The 22063-nt window shown below is 18.9% G+C and overlaps 1 protein-coding gene across 4 annotated transcripts; it reads right to left on the bottom strand.

The window, feature by feature from the left end:
- Nucleotides 1-2519: 2519 nt before the first annotated feature.
- LOC552202 (monocarboxylate transporter 9) lies at nt 2520-10604 on the bottom strand. 4 transcript variants are annotated; one of them, XM_026439108.1, is made up of 11 exons: nt 9970-10126; nt 8106-8376; nt 7722-7885; nt 7279-7426; nt 6580-6759; nt 6138-6233; nt 5879-6068; nt 4255-4335; nt 4010-4101; nt 2889-3080; nt 2520-2801 (listed from the first exon to the last, which is right to left on the bottom strand). In XM_026439108.1, the coding sequence occupies exons 1-11, from the start codon at nt 10048-10050 to the stop codon at nt 2653-2655; spliced, it is 1644 nt and encodes a 547-aa protein (XP_026294893.1). In that variant the 5' UTR covers nt 10051-10126; the 3' UTR covers nt 2520-2652. The 4 variants fall into 4 exon arrangements, with proteins under 4 accessions (XP_026294893.1, XP_026294892.1, XP_026294891.1 ...); XM_026439107.1 differs by adding an exon at nt 10510-10604 and having other exon boundaries at nt 2522-2801; nt 4010-4335; nt 9970-10072; XM_026439106.1 differs by having other exon boundaries at nt 2522-2801; nt 4010-4335; nt 9970-10125.
- Nucleotides 10605-22063: the final 11459 nt, after the last annotated feature.

The raw sequence follows: 22063 nt of genomic DNA, 5'->3' as shown, positions 1-22063 counted from the left end.
TAGAGATAGAATTTAGAGATAAGTTTAAAAAAAAGATAAAAAAGAGCAATCTCTTCTGATCGAATTAAAAACTTAGAACAGTATATAAATTCCAATATTTTCATTTATTTTTATTTTAATTTATTTAAAATTTATCATTTATTATTTACATATAGAGAGTTATATATTTTATTTGAAATAATTAATGATCAATAAAAATTAAATTTAAAAATAATTAATAAAAAATTAATTTCTCTGCATATATGATTATTTAATAATAATTTGGGAAATCAAAAACAATTTATCTATTATATTGAAACATTGCAGAAACTTAAATTTTTGTACATAGTTCTAATTTTATGATTAGAGACTTTTTATATTTTAAAAAATATAATTTTAAAAAAGTATTTTATAAGATAGATATATATTGAATATAATTGAATTTTATGATTATATAATGACTATAATTGAATCTTAAAGAGATACAAATAGAAATTATTTGCGAATAATTCTTATTTTTTCTAAGTTAACCTTGATAATATTTAATATTTAAGCTATTAAAATTTGAATTTCAAATGTAATCAAAACAAATTTTTTGAATTATAGTAAAGCATTTAAAAATTATTTTCATTAATTTTATAAATTTTTATTTAATAATTTATAATTTAATAATTTAAAATTTATATATAATAATTTATAATAATATAATTCTTATTTTTTCAGCAAATAATGTCTCACTACAAATAACTTTGAACGAAAAAAGATTAGATTTGAAATAAATTAAAAAAAAATATATTATTTTTAATTTATTCATTTATATTTATTATCATTTTCAATCATTTTAGATATATATTTTAATACATTAATAAATTTAAAATATAGAAAAAATTATAAATTGATAATACAATAAAAATAAGTATCAAAAAATTAAGAAATATGTTTAAAAATATATTCTAAAAAAAAACTTCAAAGCTTTAACAGTATAAAAATTAATATCAATCACTATCACTATTTTTTAGTGAAGATATATAAATCATATATATTATATTAAAATCAAGAAAATTATAAAAATAAATATCTTTCATTATTAAAAAATCATATTTATAATTTTCATTTTTTCTAACAGCTTAATGTGTATATAAATATATATATAAAAAAAAAAATAAAAAATAAAAAATCTTTTTTATATTTTGATTTAAAAAAAAAGTTTATCTTTATCTTGTATTTATTTTTCAAATATTTACATTACATAGACCTATTATATATTATTATATATATATTATATATAATCGATTTTTTTAAATTAATCTTTTATGTTATTTCTTTAACAACATACGAGAAGTTTTACCGGAAGATTCTGAGAAAAAATGATCTATTGTTGTCATATAAGATCATGATTGTTGCGATAAAGAAATTTTTCACGTCATTGTTTCTGTGGCGAATGATATTGAACACACACATGACCTAAATTAAATTCAAAATGATATAGCAGTTGCTGTTTTATGTAGAAAGTGTCTCAGTATTTTCATTTTATAAATACTATGTGTGAAAAAGATATACGTTAAAATCTTCAAAATAAAATAATCTTTCATAGAATAAGTATTTATAATCAATAATATTTTAATTATTCATATTTATATAATAATACAGATAGTTCATATTTTATAAATTTTATTATACCAATTTCTACTAAGATTTTTAGAAATAAAAATTAGAAATTTTTTGAATTATTCAATTAATGATTTATTCATAAACAAATTATAGCATAATATTTAAAAATATGAAATAATTAATTAGCAATAAAAATTAAATATTTTAAAAACATTTAATAATTAATTAATTACTATTATATATATATAATAATTTTCATAAGTCATATGTGTAATTTTTTCCTAAAATTGTATTAAATTACTACAAAATTTATAGCAAAAGTTAAAAAAAATTCAAAAATTATTTGTATAAAATTAATATTTTATTAAACAATATATAATAATACATATATACATTCCTTAAAATTTATTGAACAATTTCATAATTTTTCTCCAATAACTTTTTATCCTTCCAGATAAATTTATTTAATAATTTTTTCAAGCATTTAATATTTTCTTTCTTTTTTTTTTTAAGAAAAGTTTTAAATATTTTTAATGAAAAATAAATAATGAATATAAATAATGAATATATCCATATGAACATATAGAAAAAATAGATAGTAGAACATTCAAATTCTGAAAAAAGTTCAATTCTTTATTAGTTTTATCCATATTGAAAAATGATACGTTTCTCTTTTTTTAATAATTATATTCCATGTTCAATTACAAATATTATTAAAATAAAGAATTTATAATAAAGAATTTATAATAAATAATTATTATATTTTTAGCTAAATACATAATAAAGTTTGATATCATTTACAAAAAATCCGTATTAACTTTTTCATCTTAATAAAAAAAATGAAAAAAAAAAAAAAAGATTTTTGATACAAAAGAATATGCATTTATTCTTTATTTCTTTTTCTTTTTCATTTCTTTTGTACCTTTAAATTTGATTTTTTTATTATTTTATAAATATGTATAATAAATAAATTTTTTTATAATACGGAATCATCCAAATGGTTAATATCATTGCTATAATATGATAAATACATAATATTAATTAATTAAATATTTTATAAAATCAAGAAATTTCTTGTTCTATTTGTTTCTGTGATTTTTTTCTTCGAATAAGTATAATTTCTATCGTCCACATTATTACTGTAAATAATGTAACAGTATTTATCACAATTAGAGAAGGTGCGAAATTTCCAAAATTATCGCGCATTATACCTATAACAATAACAAAAATGATACAATTTATTAAATATCAAATATTTTGAAGCTTTAATGATATTGCAAAATTTTCATTTTACATACCAAGCATAGGGCCTGCACATAAAAGCAGCATTCCATTTACAATCATTTGAATTCCTGATGCATTCGGTAATTTATGAATTGGTACATAAGAAGGTATTACTAAACTCATATATATTGAACGTATTCCTTTGGCAGCTCCTAGTCCAGAGGCAACAATTAATAATGAAGCAAATCCATTAATGAACAATAAAGCTGTATGAAAATTTAAAAAAATATTAAATTAAATATTAAATATTAAATATTAATGTTTTTAAAATATTAATCATATTAAATATAAATGTATAATAAAAAATATTTGATAATAAAATAGTAAGTTTGAAGAAATTATTTTTTAAATTAATTATTATGCATTTTATTTTAAATTATTTTTTTATTAGGAAAAGTAAATATGTAGAAAAACGTAATAATAAAATAACTGAATAAAGAAAAAGAAACAAAGAATAACTGTTTAATAACTTTTAAACTGAAATATGTAAAAATAATGTTTCAATAAATAAAATTGAACATATTAACAAAGATCAAGATTCATTATAAATATTATTTTTTACTTAGTAATTTATTTATTTAGATGATTAAATTTTTATTATTTTTTCATTCAAAAAATTATTTTATTCCATATTATGTTATAATGTCTATTGTGATTATATTTATTTAAAATCATAAAATTTATTCATTAAATTTTATAATCACATTACTAATTATTGTACCAATCATTATTTTACAAAAATATTGTATATAAATAACAAAAATTATAAAATTATAAAAAATTTATAATTTTTTTTCAAACAAAATAATAAAAACATTTCAAAATTAAAATTTAAGATTATAAAAGAAATATTTATCTTTTTTTTTTTTTAGAAGAAAAATATTAATTTCATTTTTCTGCATATTATTATTCATATATTTAAAAAATTTTGTTATAAAAAATAAATTAATAAAATCATTATCAAATATTATTTTAATATTGTTGATGAAAATGTTCTTTCATAAAGAAACATTAAAATATAAATTATAAAATATATATCTTCTATTTGTTTTATATTCAAATTTCAAATATTTTTTGAAGAAATGTTTTTCTTTTTATCGAATATAAAATAAATTACATATGATCGAATACTTACATGTTCTACTGATAATTAAGAGACATAAACTCATCATGTACATTATTTTCGGTGGTTGATTAAACCATTCTCCGATAAAAGGAGCAAGAATTCTAAAAATCAAATCCACACTTGCAATGGTACTCATTATATATGCAATCTGCTTAGTTGATATATTCATGTCCGTTAGAATGAAAGGTGTTAGTTGGGAGAAATTCATTTCAGCAAAAACAGCAACAGACATTCCTAACATCAGATTTACGTACCCTGGGTCCTTTAATAAATCCAGATCAAAATATTCTGCTATCGTTCTCAATATTCGTGACATAATAGATTTATTTTTTAACCTACAATTGATTAAATTTTACATTCATTTCATTTGTATCGTTCATTTTCAATTCTTTAGCTTATTGATAAAATATTCATTCATAAGATTTTGAAAAAATAAATTTTAAAAAATTTCTTATAAAAAGGAAAGAAAGGATTTCCTTAAAATCCTTTTTAAAAAATATATGATGTAACATTCTGTATAGAAGAAGAATTTTATTATAAAGAATTTTAACTACTTTTTGTATATTCATAATAAAATTTGAAACAACTTTCCAAAAATAAATCGAATTGTTATATTATAAAAAAATCGAAATTTTTTTATATTTGCCACAATTATAGTTGCAATTTCATTTTTCATACCCATGTTAATTTTATTAATAATCATTCTATAGTCGATTTTTTTATAATTAAATATAATAATATAATAATATTTTTATAATTATATATATTTTCATAATTATATATTTTCAAATAATATATTTTCATAATTAAAATCACTATAGTATCTTATATCCTGACTATAGATCCAAAATTTTGTGTAAGAAAAATAAGTGATATTAATAATAATGAAGTAATGAAATAAATATAATTATAATCAAAATACAAAGAACTATATTATAAACTAGAGATTAATGTATATGAAATATTTTTTATACATCTATGAAAAAAGGAAAAAAATTTATATGTATCATTATCTTGTAAAAAATTCCATTTTTTTCTACTTTATTTTAATGTATATGTATATATAATGTATATGTATAATGTATATGTATGTAGATAATAAAATATATATATATTTACATATATATACATAAACACACATATATATATGTATGCATGCATGTATGCATGTATGCATGTATGCATGTATGCATGTATGCATGTATGCATGTATGCATGTATGCATGTATGCATGTATGCATGTATGCATGTATGCATGTATGCATGTATGCATGTATGCATGTATGCATGTATGCATGTATGCATGTATGCATGTATGCATGTATGCATGTATGCATGTATGCATGTATGCATGTATGCATGTATGCATGTATGCATGTATGCATGTATGCATGTATGCATGTATGCATGTATGCATGTATGCATGTATGCATGTATGCATGTATGCATGTATGCATGTATGCATGTATGCATGTATGCATGTATGCATGTATGCATGTATGCATGTATGCATGTATGCATGTATGCATGTATGCATGTATGCATGTATGCATGTATGCATGTATGCATGTATGCATGTATGCATGTATGCATGTATGCATGTATGCATGTATGCATGTATGCATGTATGCATGTATGCATGTATGCATGTATGCATGTATGCATGTATGCATGTATGCATGTATGCATGTATGCATGTATGCATGTATGCATGTATGTATGTATGTATGTATGCATGTATGCATGTATGTATGTATGTATGTATGTATGTATGTATGTATGTATGTATGTATGTATGTATGTATGTATGTATGTATGTATGTATGTATGTATGTATGTATGTATGTATATAGCATATATAATATATATAATACATACTTTTCATCATTATCATTTTCTGTATTCAATGTTTTGTTTGTATTGTTTTTTGTTAGTTTTAATATATCGTTTTCTTCGTTTATTATATTACTGTAATCATCAATTTCATTTTTACTATTATATTTTGTCAAAGGTTTCTCTTCAAAGATTTTAATACTGCTGCCAAGATTGATCGTATCAATGCTTTTAACTGGAATAAAATATTTTCAATTATTTATAAATTCTTTTTATAAATTTTAAGAGATTTATATATACTCACATCGACGATTGTTATATTGAATTCTTGAATGGTCTTTTCCCATTTCACCATTTTCAATGATTTTGTACATATCAACTTCTTTTTCTCCTATAGAAACTATAATAATATTTTTTAAAATTAAAATTAATATATAAAAAGTAATAAAAAAAATAATCATTGATCTTGCATTTGTATATGTAAAATATATAAAAATAGAAATAATTCTTTGATTAAAAATTAGAAGTCTGAGATTATAATATCACAAATTAAAAATTTCAAATATAATTTTATCATAAATATGTAATATTTTACATATTATACATATTATACATTTACGTAAAATAATATTTTTTAAAAAATGAATTTATATTATAATATAATAAAATAAAAAAAATTGATTTTACAATTTTGTTATCGTGATATCTATTAAATATTAGATATGATTCGTGGATTATTTTCTTACCATTTAATGTTTCTGATATTTGACGAGCATAAGGTATATCGAATCCATAAATACTTCCAATTTCTGCATCGTGATCGATATTCGACACTTGAGTTATTTTTCTTTTTCGTGATACGTTATTTAAGTCCATGATTGAATTTTTAATATTTACTTCTTCTTGAATAATAATCTCTTTCTGATCTAAAATTAATTTTATTTTAATTTAATTCTTTTTTTCTTTTTTTTTTAAATTTTTAAATTTTTAAATATTTTTTAAAATTTTCATCGTGATTTTTATATACCGAGTGTCAAACCATTTATGGATCACCTATAGAAATTTCTATATATATAATAAAATAAATATTGATATATAAAAATTTTGGTTGATACTTATTTAATATATTATTAAGTTACAAGAAAAATTTACATTAGATGAAAGAAAACAAATCAAAAAAATTGTATAACAAACACATAGTAGTTTATTATTCTATTTCCATCTCTTTTATCTTATATTATTTATCTTATATTATTTTATCCTATATTCTATATTAAATTAAAATCATTTATAATTTAATAAATAAGTTTCAATCAAAATTTTTGTATAATAATTTTTGTTTTCTTTTAAATATTTAAAATCATCCTATAAATGTAAATAGAAAAATGGTATATAAATAATTAATAAATATGTTAGATTTAGTTTTGTTTCTAAACAATTTTTACCTAATATTTTATTTTTGTCTTCTTTCATTAATTCTTCATTCGAAGATTTCGATTTAGTTGCATCTTTCATATGCCATTTGAGTGGATGAAGTAGTAAAGCTCCTATCAATGAATGAAAAGAAAATGCTCCATATAATAGTATCGTGCCCTATAACATAAAAATAAAAAATATATATAGATATGAAATTAATTATATTAAACATTTTCATTTCTTAAATTATTTTAATATAGTTTTCATATTATAATATTTTTATATTTTTAAATATATTAAAAGAACGATAAATTTAAAAAATCTATGGAAATTCTAAATATGGGAATTATATATTTAATTCTTTTCTTTCCAAAATTATTATTTTCTTTGATTTAATTTATTATTATAGTGATAAATATAATTATAAAAATTAAATTAATTATAAAAATATATCATACATTTTTTAAAATACCTGAAATCCATAATATGAAAGTAAAAAAGAAGTCATTTGAGGTACAACTATAGGTCCCAATCCAATAAGCGTCATTGCTAAAGACATGGCGCGTCCTCTCTTCGTTGTAAAATAGGAGTTCAATGCATATGAAAAAGCAGACAATGTCATATACGTACCTAATGCTACATAAAAAAATATCATCTTACTAATAATAAAAATACTTTATAGCATAAAATATTATTTCAGTTATTATATAATGTATTTTATGTATGTATAAAATATTATTTCAAATTTTTGATAAAATGAAACTTTCTATATCTCGAAGATTTTTTTTTATATATATTTTATATTTTTCTCATTATTTAAATGTTTGATTAATATTTAATTTTTTATCACACTTACACGTGAATATACCGTAGAATAATATGAAAGAAGTAAAAGAATTGATAAATGCCGTTATAATTACTCCAATACTGAAGAATAAGCTACCAATTATAGCCATTTTCCTATATCCATAATTTCGTAACAATGGACCGTTCACCAATCCAAGTATCATACCAAAAGAGAAACTTGTATTAATAATAATCGTCCCTTGAGTTGCATTGAACTCAAAACGAGGGAAAAGATCTTTAAATATTAATCCAAATCCTTGTATGATTGATATGGTACATATCTATAAGAACAATTCAATATTATTAATAGTTGTTATTTGATAATATAATGACAAATCCGAATGACTGTTATATAATTATTAATTATAAAATGTCAAAAGGACTTTTTTAAAAACAATATTTATTAATAAAAAACAACATATTTTTCTCAAAATAATTCTCTTTCTTTGCGATGAATTTCATATCCATCATAAAGTTGGGTTTAAGCATTCCAATGTCAAATACAATATTTCGAAGTCAGAATATACCAAATATTTTGATGTAGTCAAATTACTTTTATTAATTTTTAAAATTATGATAAATGATAAAAGAAAATTATAAAAAATATTTATATTTATATTATAAACATTTATATTATATTAGGCAATATGGAATCTAAAATAAAATATTTTTTCAAACCATTACTTTTTTTTTATACTTTTTTGTAAATTTGAGATGTATGTCAATTTTTTAATTTTTTATATGAATTCTGATAATTAAGATGGGGAAAGTAAATAAAAATTGCTTTAGAATATCTATTACATTTATTGACAATGTAAGAAACAAAAATGTTATTACATATCATTAAAATATTTCTTTATCAAAATATATAGAAAAAAAATAAATTTGCAAAACATAACATAAAACATACAAAAAAATAATTTTGATATAAATTGATATAAATTTTGCTTTGTTTTATGCAAGAAAAAATAGGAACATATCTACATACACGTTCATTTAAAATATACATTCTTTTCATTTTTCAACATCATTCAAGATGTAATGAATTTATTTATTAATTATTTTTTCAGTACAAACATCTTACTTGTTAACAAAATAATTAACAAAATGTTTCAAATATATAAAGAAATCCTGTTTCCTTCCAATCCTTATCAATTTCCGAAGAAACAAGAATTCATTACGTGATAATATCTACATCTTGACCTATATGTTACATCGAGGCTGATTGAATAATATTATCTTTCTTTGTTTATAAAATATTTGTTAGTACATAAATAAATACATGAAAAAATTGTTTAACTGATAATATTTAAGAATCAATATAATTGGAAATCGTTATTTATCTGCGGATATGATCGGAAAATAAGATCTTAGTTACAAACACAAAAATAATTTTTAAATGTATAAGAATACTGTAAATTGAGACATTAATTTTATGCATAACTTATTTTTTTCATTTATTTACTATTTACTAAATTAACTCACTTTTTTATTTATCATACTTTTAGATATCAACAACGTGAAATAGATAATACTCTCGCTTTGTTCCATTTTTTTCTAACTATTAAAAAATTAATTTTATTAATGTTACAAAACTTATATAAAAAAAAACCAATTGATATTTTTTATATATTAATTGAAAATTAATTTTAATTTTGATAAAATGAAATCCTAATAATTTTCGTTTGAAATTATTCTATTTGAAAAAAGAGCAAAAGAAAATTTTTTTTTATTTGAAGTTTTCAATTAAAGTTTAGGCTATAATAATTATTATAAATCAATTATTATAAATAACAAATTACAATTATTATAAATCATTGATTATCAACAAAATGTAGATAATATAAATTTTTTATTTATAATATTTAACATACCCCGTTCAATCCATACGCCAAAACAATCATCCAACCCCATTTTCCATCTGGAGGTAACTGATTCATTTCTTCTGTGATCATTATATTTTTCTTTTTCTTTTTTCTTATTATTCAAATATGTCACACCATAAAAAATATTATTATAATAATTATTCTTAATAAAAATAATAATTAAAAATTTATCAAGTCTATATTATATAATGCATATGTTTTTCATATAATATATTTATTATATTTAAATATTATTAATTTCTAATCACTGATTTATGTATATATATATTTGTTTTTATGTCTATATATATAACACAGTATTATAACACTATTGCAAGCACTATCATTTTTTTCAACACAGTATAAATATTAATTATAAATTATAAACATTGCACTAATATTGTATATATTATTGTATAAATAAAAAAAGTACAAATGTACAGATTATTTGAATAAATAAAAAAAAATTATCATATTATTGATTGATAAAATCATACACAATATATACACATAATATAATTTCATAATAAAATTAACATAATATCATACCACAAGAAAAATTACAACAAATGATGTCTGTGATATCAGTCTTTCATTGTTAACATAATAGCTAGAAAAGAAGTGTTCATATAAAACGAGTGTTTATTACACTTCATATTCGATAAAATTATGTATTATCGATTAATCTAATCTTTATCTTTATATTGCTTTGTCATTATACATTGCAGAAATAGATGTTGGAATATAAAGTTATAATATCGTTTATCTTTATTTATATTTTTTGATACTTCAAATATTACAGAAAAAGAAAAATTTGAAGACAGAATGTTTTAAAAAAATAACAAATTAATATCGAATTAAAAAAAATATTAAAAGAAATATTAAAATAATATTTGATTAAATTAATATTTTATTAATATTTATATAATTTAAAAAAAAGCAATAATACATTCGGAGAGATTTTCGACAGTTAAATAGTTAAAAACGAATATTCATTAAAATTATTGCAAACAATATATAATAGAAAACTATCCATAAATGAAATATAATTAATTTATATAAAAAAAAACAATCGCTGCAATTGGTTAATATAAAAAAACAAAGAACATTCTACAAATTTTTTTTTACATCTTAATAGAAATTAATTAGAAAGTTTAAAAAATTTATAAATTTTTGAATATCCCCAAAATAAAAAATAATTTTATAATAAACTTATTGCATATTTATATTATTTTGAAAATTTTAATTAATTTTTAAATTTTAAATAATTTTCATATAATGAAAATTACATATAATGACTGTTCAATCTTACTTTTCGAAATATCTGCGAAAATAATTATTATTGCTAATTGAATTTTATTATATGTATATTTTATGTCAACAATAACATGTACCTACGCGTAACATACTTATTAATTTTCAATTATTTTTTCTATCTTTTTCTATTTATGCTTTTTAGAATTAAATAATATAGAACTAATATAGAACTAAAAAGAATATAGAACTAAAAAAAGAAATAACAAAAGATTATTCTTGATATTTGTAATATTTATAAAAAAATTTTTATTTATGATTTTTTTTTATTATGTATTAAATTATGATTAAATACTGAATATTGCTAAAATATTCTATTATGGAATTTTTATTTCAATGGATATAAATATTTAACTCAGTAATTATTAATTATTATTCTGTATTTATATTTATGTTTAATATTTATATTAAAAATATGTAATACAATTTAAAAAACTAAAAATTTTAAATCGCAATAAATATTTGTTACGATTAAAATATATTAATTCTTAATTCTATGAATAAAACGAATGATTTATGTCTTAATGTTTCATAATTTACGATTTTATCAATCTCTTATAATCAAGTATTTAATTTATTAAACGTTTCTTTCATTTTTTGATTTTCATCTCAATGCACGTTCTAGGAAACTACGAAATTATAGTTAAATAAATAAAAATATTTGAAAAGTGAAACAGAAATAATTTAAAAATATATCTCTTTAATTCAATTAAGTAGATGATTCTGAAATTATTAATATACTAACAATAGTCATAAGTTGAATAATATTTAAGTTGAATAGAATCACAATGGAGGAACACAATTCAACAAATTATTAAACTATTTCTAAAATCTTTAATGTATACTAGTGTTGAAAAAAATTAATAATAATATTATACATATATTACATATACATATATTATTTTTTTATTTAAAATAAAAATTTTTATTTAAAATAATGTATTATTTAAAAATTTAAAATTTTATCATTTGTCAAGTATAAAAATTGTGATATTGTATAAGTGATTTTTAATGTAAATAATGCTCAAAATGTTATCCATTACAATCAATAAGAATGAATAATCAATTGATAATATATATTGAAATTATAATTTTTGAAATATATATGTATTTATATATATATATATTCTAATATGTAATGACACGATTTTTCATAAAATTTTGAAGAACTTGATTTTTTTAATATGAAAATTTTAAATTAATAAACTAATTTTAAATTAATAAAAAGAATTATAAAATTATCTATGAATTTATTATATATAATTTATCTAATGAATTCGTAAAATATTACTTTACAAAATATCAAAATATAATTTAAAATTTTGTTTATTTATCTTCATTCTTAAAATGTTTAAAAGTTTTAACTCGTTAAAATAAATCCAAAATTATTATGAAAGATTATCTTGAACAGCATAATAAAATAATTAATGACTGAAATATTCAATGAAACATTTCATGATAATAAATAGACGATAATATTTAGATTGATATCAAATCATTATTTTTTTATCGATATATGACGCAATATTTCGTCATTTGATAATTCAAAATTTTATTTCGTAATTTTCAATGTAATTTCGAGATATATCTAAATATCTAATGAGAGATGTAAGTAATGTAAGATGTATTAAAAAGATTACGAAATTTAGAAAATATAAAAAAAACGATTTAATAAACGATTGAATTTGTAACAAATTAATATCTAATTTTATAAATTTGTCTCAAAAATTACAATACCAAATATAAAAAAATTAAAATAATCTAAATTTAAAAGTATAACAAAAAATATTCAATTACATTTATTATAATTATAATTATTATTTAATAATTATATATATTATAGAGTATTTATTAAAATAGATATAAATGTAATATTACTAATATATATTTATAAATTTAAAATAAATTATTATATAATAGATAACACTAAAATATTGTAAATTGTAATTGTAATTTTATTATATTATTTAAAAAATGTTTAATTAAATATTTAAATAATAATACTAATAATATTTATTATTAATATATCTAATTTTACAATTAACACATCTAAAATTAATCATAATTTACATTTAAATATTGTTGTTACTATTATTTAATCAAGTGGAACAATATTAAAAACTTTATTAAAATTTTTTATATTTTCTATTTGTTTATTTAACTACATTTTCGAATAACGATTTACTAATTTTAATATATATGATTAAATATTGACTGAATTTCGAAGAATTTGTACAATTTATACATAAATCGCTTTTATCTTATTTTCTTAAAAACATAAACTAAAAACACAAACAAAAATACAAAAAAATTATTACATACGTAAAAAATTCATTTTCAATTAAAATTTAAAATTCAACATTAATTTTTAGAAAATACAGCCTGCCTATTAGAAATACAAAGTGAATGTGATGATACATAAGATACATGAATATTGCACTTCAAGAATTCCTGCATTTTGATGCGATCATTACTGTGATTAGCATTTATATTATTTCTTTATTTTCAACTATATGAAAAACGTCGTTATTTAATTACATGATAATTAAATAAATATAATTATTTGTATTATATATTATATTAATAATATATATTTTATGATTGAATTACCAAGCATAAATTATCATTACATACAAAAATTTATCATATATATGTACAATTTGTACCAATAATTGCATATCATCACAGCGCGCGTAATATCAGTTTACTTATCAATATATTATTGGATTTAAAATATTTATTAGTTATCGTGTTACTTATCTACATTATCTATATTACTTTAAAAATTAAAATGCAATGCGATTAAATTCAGATTTTTCTTTTTATATAACGTAAGGATTACAACGTAAAATTGAAAAATAATTCATAATTTCGCAAAAAAAATATCTAAAAAGATTGAAACAAAAATGAAACTAAAATACAATTCATTATTTGATTAGTTTAAATTACTATTTGATTCAATATTTCAATAAATATTTATATAACATAATAAAATTTTTTCATATAAAATACTTCAAATGATTTTTAATACAAAATTTCACTGTATTTATTATATTATAATGAAGTGAATACGTCATGTAATAATATATAAGATATGATATATAACATATGATGAAATGAATTCAAATTTCGATTTTTTTTCATTATAAGAGTTGTATATAATATACATATTGCAATGATATGGCTTATAATTTATAATTTATAATTCATAATTGTCATTATAAAGAGTAATAAATAAAAACAATATATATATAAAATATATATAAAATAAACAAAATGAACATTTATGATAAAATAATTACATAATCTGCTAATTCATATTCTATTTATATTTTTTCGAATTATAATATTTTCTTAAATTTATTTAATAAAAATATAAAATGTATTAAGCTACTTATATGACATGATTCAAATACTAAACAATTCTTATACAATATACTAATAGTAATATAATATTTACGTAACAATATTTCAATATGAATTTATATGACATTATCTATTTATATTACTTTCATTCATTGTCTGTGAAATGTTTTATCTTAATGTTTTATCTTTTTTTATTGAATTATATCTGTTAAGATTATCTGTTAAGATAAATCTATTTTTTGATTAAATTTAGTTAAGGCAATATTTCTCAACTTTTCTTAGATCATGATCAATCTCAACATATCAAATATTTTGATATTCTTTCTAATATAGTAATCAATCAAATTTTAAAAATATAGAGGGCAATTCTTTCGTTAGTGATTCCTAAATATTTATGAATCGCGACTTTTTATTTATAAAATAATTGTATCGAAAATGAGCTTCAACCCATAAATGTTTGAGAATTATTATTAATAATTTAAATTTAAAGATATTTTATTGATGCTTCCTTTGAATTCACTAATGAGAGAATCACTCTGTATTACAAGACGGAATTATATCAAAATTGTAACTTTTCATGAAAAACGCTCTTATGACAAATTCTGCATCGAAAATATTCAGAAAAGCGTCCAACATAAATTTGCCCTATTATATCAAATTCTGAAACGAAAAATTTGATTTCGATAAGTTAGTTATGTAGTTTATCGGCAGGAAAATCGCAGTTTGGAATTCTGCTTTGATATCGTTAAAAGTGATGTTTTCAAACTGATACGTTGTATCAAGTTACATTGAATTCTGCCACGAAAATTCGATTTTAATTAAATTTGTAGCTTTTCGATACGAAAATTGCTATTATGGCGAGTATTAATTCTGTATCGAAAACCACTAAAGTGATGTATTTAACAGCTATTTTCCTTATTTTTACAATATTGATAATAATCGTTTATTCATAACAGAATGTAACATGACACAATGCTTTTATCTTAAATCATATTTCTCTAATCATTTTCGAAGATTTTGCGATAAGAGCGAATATTTTGTGAATATTTTTATAAAATTTGATAAAATTGATTATTCATAGCTGAATTTGCCATAATATATCGAGTTTGTCCTAAATAACGTCGTAACAGCGTATTTTTTGTGTCAAAATGTTTCAATTACGATAAAAATCGATTATTTACAATAGAATAGAACATAAAAAAGTTTCTCAGATCTTTTACGAAAGAAATTTCATCGTAACAGCGTCTTTCACGTCGAAAAGTTATAATTTTGATCAAAATTGAATTTTTGTTGAATAACTTGATGTAACTAGAGTATCAACTAGAAAATCAACAATTACAAAGCAAAATTTGCCGAAGTTACGATTATCTTATCAAAAAACTACAATTTAGATAAGAATCGATTTTTCATGGCAGAATTTGACATAACTCGGTGACTTTGTGTTAGCTAACATATTTCGAAGTATATTCCGTATTCGCTATAACAATGTTTCTGGTATCGAAAAGTTACAATTTTTATCAAAATCAAAATTTTGTGCAGAATTCAACATAACTAGAATATCAGTTAGAAAACGTCACTGATTTCAAAGCTGAATTCGTCGAAACTGCGATTTTATAAAAAATCGATTGTAGCTCGTGATAATATCACGAAGCTATAATTTTAATCAAACTCGATTTTTCATGGCAGAATTTGACACAATTTGGTAAATTTGTGTGAGATAACGTGTTTCCGATCATTTTCGTAATCGAATTCGCGTTAACAGCGTTTCTGGTGTCAAAAAGCTACAATTTTGATAAATAATTCGACGTAATTTTGATGATAATCGAATGTTTATGGCGAAATTCAACTTGACTTGAGTTTCAGTTAGAAAACTTTCACTTTCAACGAGTACATTTTCAAAGCAGAATATGTCCATAATAGGAATCTTGTCTTGTCAAAAGTTAAAATTATTATCAAATTTGTTTTTTTATTCTATAATTCGACGTAATTCGTATGGATATTTAAAAGTGCTTTAAAATGTTACTCTGAATGATTCCAATTACTATTTGGTCTTAACAGCGATTTTTTTGTCTAAAAACTAAACCGTTTTGATAATAATCGATTTTTCAGGACAGAATTCGATTTAACATAAGTTTGTCCTACAAATCGTTTTTCTGATCGAATTCTAAGCAACATAGCAATGATTTTCGTTAGAAAAGCTGTAATTTTTATCAAAATCTATTTGATAAAAGAAATGAAGGAAAAAGACAAGATGAAATTGGACGATTTCTCTATTTTTTTTATTTCCCTATTCATTTTTCTCTTTTAATTTTTTTTATTTATTTATTATTTATATATTAATACATCTTCTTTTTCTTTAAAACGATTCATATAAACGATTTTATGTTAAGTATGACAATACTTTTAATTAAGGTTTTATTCATTTCTTTTAATCTTCATGTTTTTATAAAATTGAATACATGACTAATAATAATATGATTAAATAGTATTCAATTTTAATATTTCAAATATTAATTAATATAACCAAACATAAATTAATAAATAAAATACAGCAAATGTTACTATTGTATATACGAGCATGATATAATAAGTATCCGCGGTTATTGTGTTCACTATGAAAAATCCATATATACAAGCAGTCATTCATATTGATTCGAATCTTCTTGAGAGACTACAATTATGAGAGGAATGATCAAACAAAAATGTATACGATTCGCAAATAAATGCAAAGAATCATGCATTACTATCGATACTGATCCATGGAGAATATAATGTAAAGAAAATAAAGAAAAATGGAATCTGTATAAAAAAAATGAAAAATCATCATTTAAAATAAGATTAAATATAAATATAAACATATAAATATAAATATATAAATATATAAATATAAACATATAAATATAAACATATAAATATAAACATAAACATATAAACATAAACATATAAACATAAACATATAAACATAAACATATAAACATAAACATATAAACATAAACATATAAATATAAACATATAAATATAAACATATAAATATAAACATATAAATATAAACATATAAATATAAACATATAAATATAAACATATAAATATAAACATATAAATATAAATATAAATATAAATATAAATATAAATATAAATATAAATATAAATATAAATATACGTATATAATGATTATTTAAAAAAAAAATTGAAGTAAGAATGATAAAACTCTAACTTAATAGAAAATATTTAATAAAGATAATTCTTCGCATAATCAATAATTCCACTAATTCTAATAAATATTCGAAACATAATTAAAATATTCGAAATAAGAATGTATTTCATTTAATCTTTTTTACTTCTATATAATATTCTTAATAATTCATTTCTATCTGTTATAAGTTACTTACCAAGTAGATATATTATATTAAAAAATAATAACGAAAAAAATAAAAATATATATATTTTCCATGAGAAATTATATATTACCGCTTATTTGATTAATCATTGTGTTGAACGATTGTTGAAATAATTGTTCGTATTGAAATTTTTTTTTCCGGTCTTATAATAAACTGCAGAAAAAATAATAAAATTTTAAGAATAAATATTTATGATTATAATACTTTTTTGAAAATGTTTTAATGTAATTCTATTAAAATAAAGCAATCAAGCTAAATCTTATTTTAAAAATTGATAATTTCTATTTCTATTGAATAAATTTAACATCCTAACAGAACAAAAGATTAATACAAAAGATTGAATAAATTATTCTTCTTGAAAAAATTATCAATTATAATAATATGTAATAAATAATATTATAAATTATTGAATAAATTAAATAAATAACAATAGTAAAAATAAAATAATTAAAAAATATAATAAAAAGAAATTACAAGAATCAAATAGACATATTTAATATATGAAAATATGTATAAAATGGATTAACAACAATCTCATTTAATTATTTTTATTTCTTAATTACTTTATATATGATTAAAAAGCAAAGAAACATATAATAATTAATGTCTTTTAAAATAAATCAAATTTTAAAATAAATCAAATCTTATCATATTTGTATGAAAGTCGTGATGCATTATCTATTATACCTTTAAAATCATTCCATTAATTATGTAATCATTATTATTTAATTAAACAATAATCACAAATATAAATAGAAGTTAGAAAAATTAGAAATTTTATTTCATCATTCGGAGAAGTATTGTCAGCAACTGGATAATTTAAAGACAGCGGTCCAAAAAAGAAGCTGGTAATGTTCAATAGGAAGGACATGATACTGCACTACGATAACACCAGACCACACGCTGCTTTAGGGACTCGTTAAAAAATTGCAGAAGTAGGCTGGGAAATTCTGTCGCACCCACCATATTTTCCGGACATAGCACCCTCTGATTATCACTTGTTTTTATCCTTACGAAATTTTTTGACGGGCAAAAAATTCAAAAATGAAGAAGATGTCAAACAAGTACTGGTTCAATTTTTCGCATCAAAAGATGAAACATTTTTCAAAAATGGGATATACAAATTGCCCTCACACTGGCAAGAGATCATTAATAATAATGACAATTATATTATTCAATAAAGTTAATTGGCGGTAAGAAAAAATTTGTATTTTGTTTTATTCCAAAAACGGAGAGAACTTTCCGATACCTAATAATTTTTAAGACCTAATAATTTTTAAATGTATTATAGTAATAGAAATTAATAATAAATATTTAACAATAATTAAATTGAATTATAAAAACAAACTCATTTTTCAGAATGAACAGAATAAAATATATTCAAATACAACCATAATTATCTTATATTCGTCGCGATTTCAGAGAGAAAATATCATAATTTAGGAAGCATTTCTTCCATCAAATTTTTATAAGAACATCGAGTTCAATTTTTATCTAAATTTAATTCTTAATTTGCTTTAATTTTTAACTTTTAATTTTATTTCACTTCTAATTTTTAATTTTTAATTTATTGATTAATTTTTCATTTTATTTTTAAATTTCTTAATTACTTTAACTATTAATTTTTAAATTTATATTTAAAAATTATTTATATAATTTAATTTTAATTTATAACTTCTTTTAAATTTTAATTTTATTTTAATTTATTCTTCAATTTTTAATTTATATTAATCTTTAATTTTTAATTTTATTTTAACTTGTTAATTAATTTCTAATTAAATTTAACTTTTAAATTTATTTTTATTTAGATTTAGATTATTTAGATTTTAATTTATCTTTCAATGATTAATTTTATTTTAATTTAATTTATAACATTTTTTTATTTAATTTTCAATTTTTAAATTTATTTCAATTTAATTTTTTATTCGCAATAGCTATTATTATAAAATTATTGTTCTATTTATAGAAAATTTTTTAATAACAATGAATTTATAATTTTAGCCGAAGTAAATTGTATATTTATATTACATTTACATATTATAATTATTATAATATATATATATATATATATATTGATTAGAAGGTAATTTTAGGATTTAATAAAGAATCATATACAGATCACAGATCTTTGAGAGAAATGTAACATTAAAATCATGTTCAATTTCATCGATCAATTACATATACAGTGATACGAAAAATAAATTTAATAAATAATTTAGATATTTCAATAATAAAATAAATGCTATATGATTATTTGAATTTTAATTTAAATTCAATTGCAACGATTTTAGCAGAAATATTTATTAGCAAACAAAACAAGAATTATCCACTATCAATTACAATTCTTATTCATTTTTATTTTATATTAAAATTCATTATTTTCGATGATATCCATCATTTTAATTTATAGTTATAAAACGGGCCATATAAATTATTTCTAATTATTTCTCATATAAAATAAAATTTAAAATATCTTAATAAAATTATAATTGAATAATTATAATTGAATTGAAAATTAATATCACAGAAATCTAAAATTTAGTTTTAATTTATAAAAAATATATCAATTATTATCTTTACAATTATCGTAATAAATTAAAGGCGTGATAAAACGATAAAAATAGTAAAGATCAATTTTTTATCGTAATAAATTGTTACGATGTTATAAATTAGTCATAAAAATTAAAATTGTTGAATTATTCGTCATTGTATTCGATAAATCAAATTTGGCGCTATTGGTAGAAAATATACGTTTTTATCCAACTTCAGTGACAGTAGCAGCGATTTCTTCTATATATAATGCGATAGAACAGTCATTTCTCAACGAACTTACGTATCGAAAAGATTGATGATATTTTAACTAAATTTTTATAATATCGAAAATATTTTTTAATCATTTATTATGAATAATGAAATAAAATTTATTTAATATTGCTATGATATATTATTTTATTTTTTAATTAATATTTATTTATTGCTTCATTTATTTAATCATCTGCATATTCATTTATTTAAACATTTATTTTATAACATATTTCTTAATATATAATTTTCACTCAATTATTTATTCATTTATTCTTTTACCTATTTATTTCTTTTTTTTTTTTAAGTTATAGTTTATTATCTTATATATTTTTATATATTTTTATATATTTTATATTATCTTAATATATTTTTTGTTTATTTATTCATTTATTCTTTTATTTATTCATTTCTAAATTTATTTCTTGATTTACTCTTTAACTTATACTCATTTATTTATTTTTTCATCTATTCTACATTTATTTTTTGATTTATTTTTTAATTTATAGTTGAATATAGGTCTATAGTTGAATATAGTTACCTTCTCGCTGGTGAAATCCGGTAATCGGTTTCCAATTCTTTTTTAAAATTTTGTCCACGTAAAAAAAAAATATTTCATTAAAAAGTTTCAAAATTTTGAAACTTAGAAATATTTTATCATTTATTACGATGGAAATCAATGCCAAGCCAAGATCTACGCGATGCACTTCAATTTAAGCCTACATAATTAATTATTTTTCTCAATTACTGGATTGCATGTAAAATTTGTACAATATTTTGAGCTCTTTCTTGCTAAGCATTGCAATTTCTTGATATAAATTAATTATATAATTTCTTTTTTAAATTAATATATAATTCCTTTTTTTCGCTTTAAATAAAATGAGAGTTTTTGTTACGCGTTATAAATTTAAGATTTACATTATTCTTAATTATAATAAATAAATTAAGATAGATGAAATTAATATTAAATTATTAAAAAAAGATATAAATTAAGCTTTATTGTTTTCACAACTTAAGATTAATTGCGAGCGATAAATTGCTATTGTAAAACACTAATTTAAATAACCATTTCATTCCGAATTAATTTTTCTTTTCAGATTTATTTAATTCTTATTTCTTATTTTTTCTTCTTTTATTCTTTTCATAATTTATTTAATATTAATCATTAATTATGATTCACTTCGATTATCAATTATTTATATTTTAAATTTTTCTAATTCATT

Source organism: Apis mellifera, linkage group LG2 (assembly GCF_003254395.2).
Source record: "Apis mellifera strain DH4 linkage group LG2, Amel_HAv3.1, whole genome shotgun sequence".
NCBI classification, from domain to species: domain Eukaryota; kingdom Metazoa; phylum Arthropoda; class Insecta; order Hymenoptera; family Apidae; genus Apis; species Apis mellifera.
The sequence above is the reverse complement of the archived record's forward strand: the minus strand, read 5'-3'. Positions and strand labels throughout refer to the sequence as shown.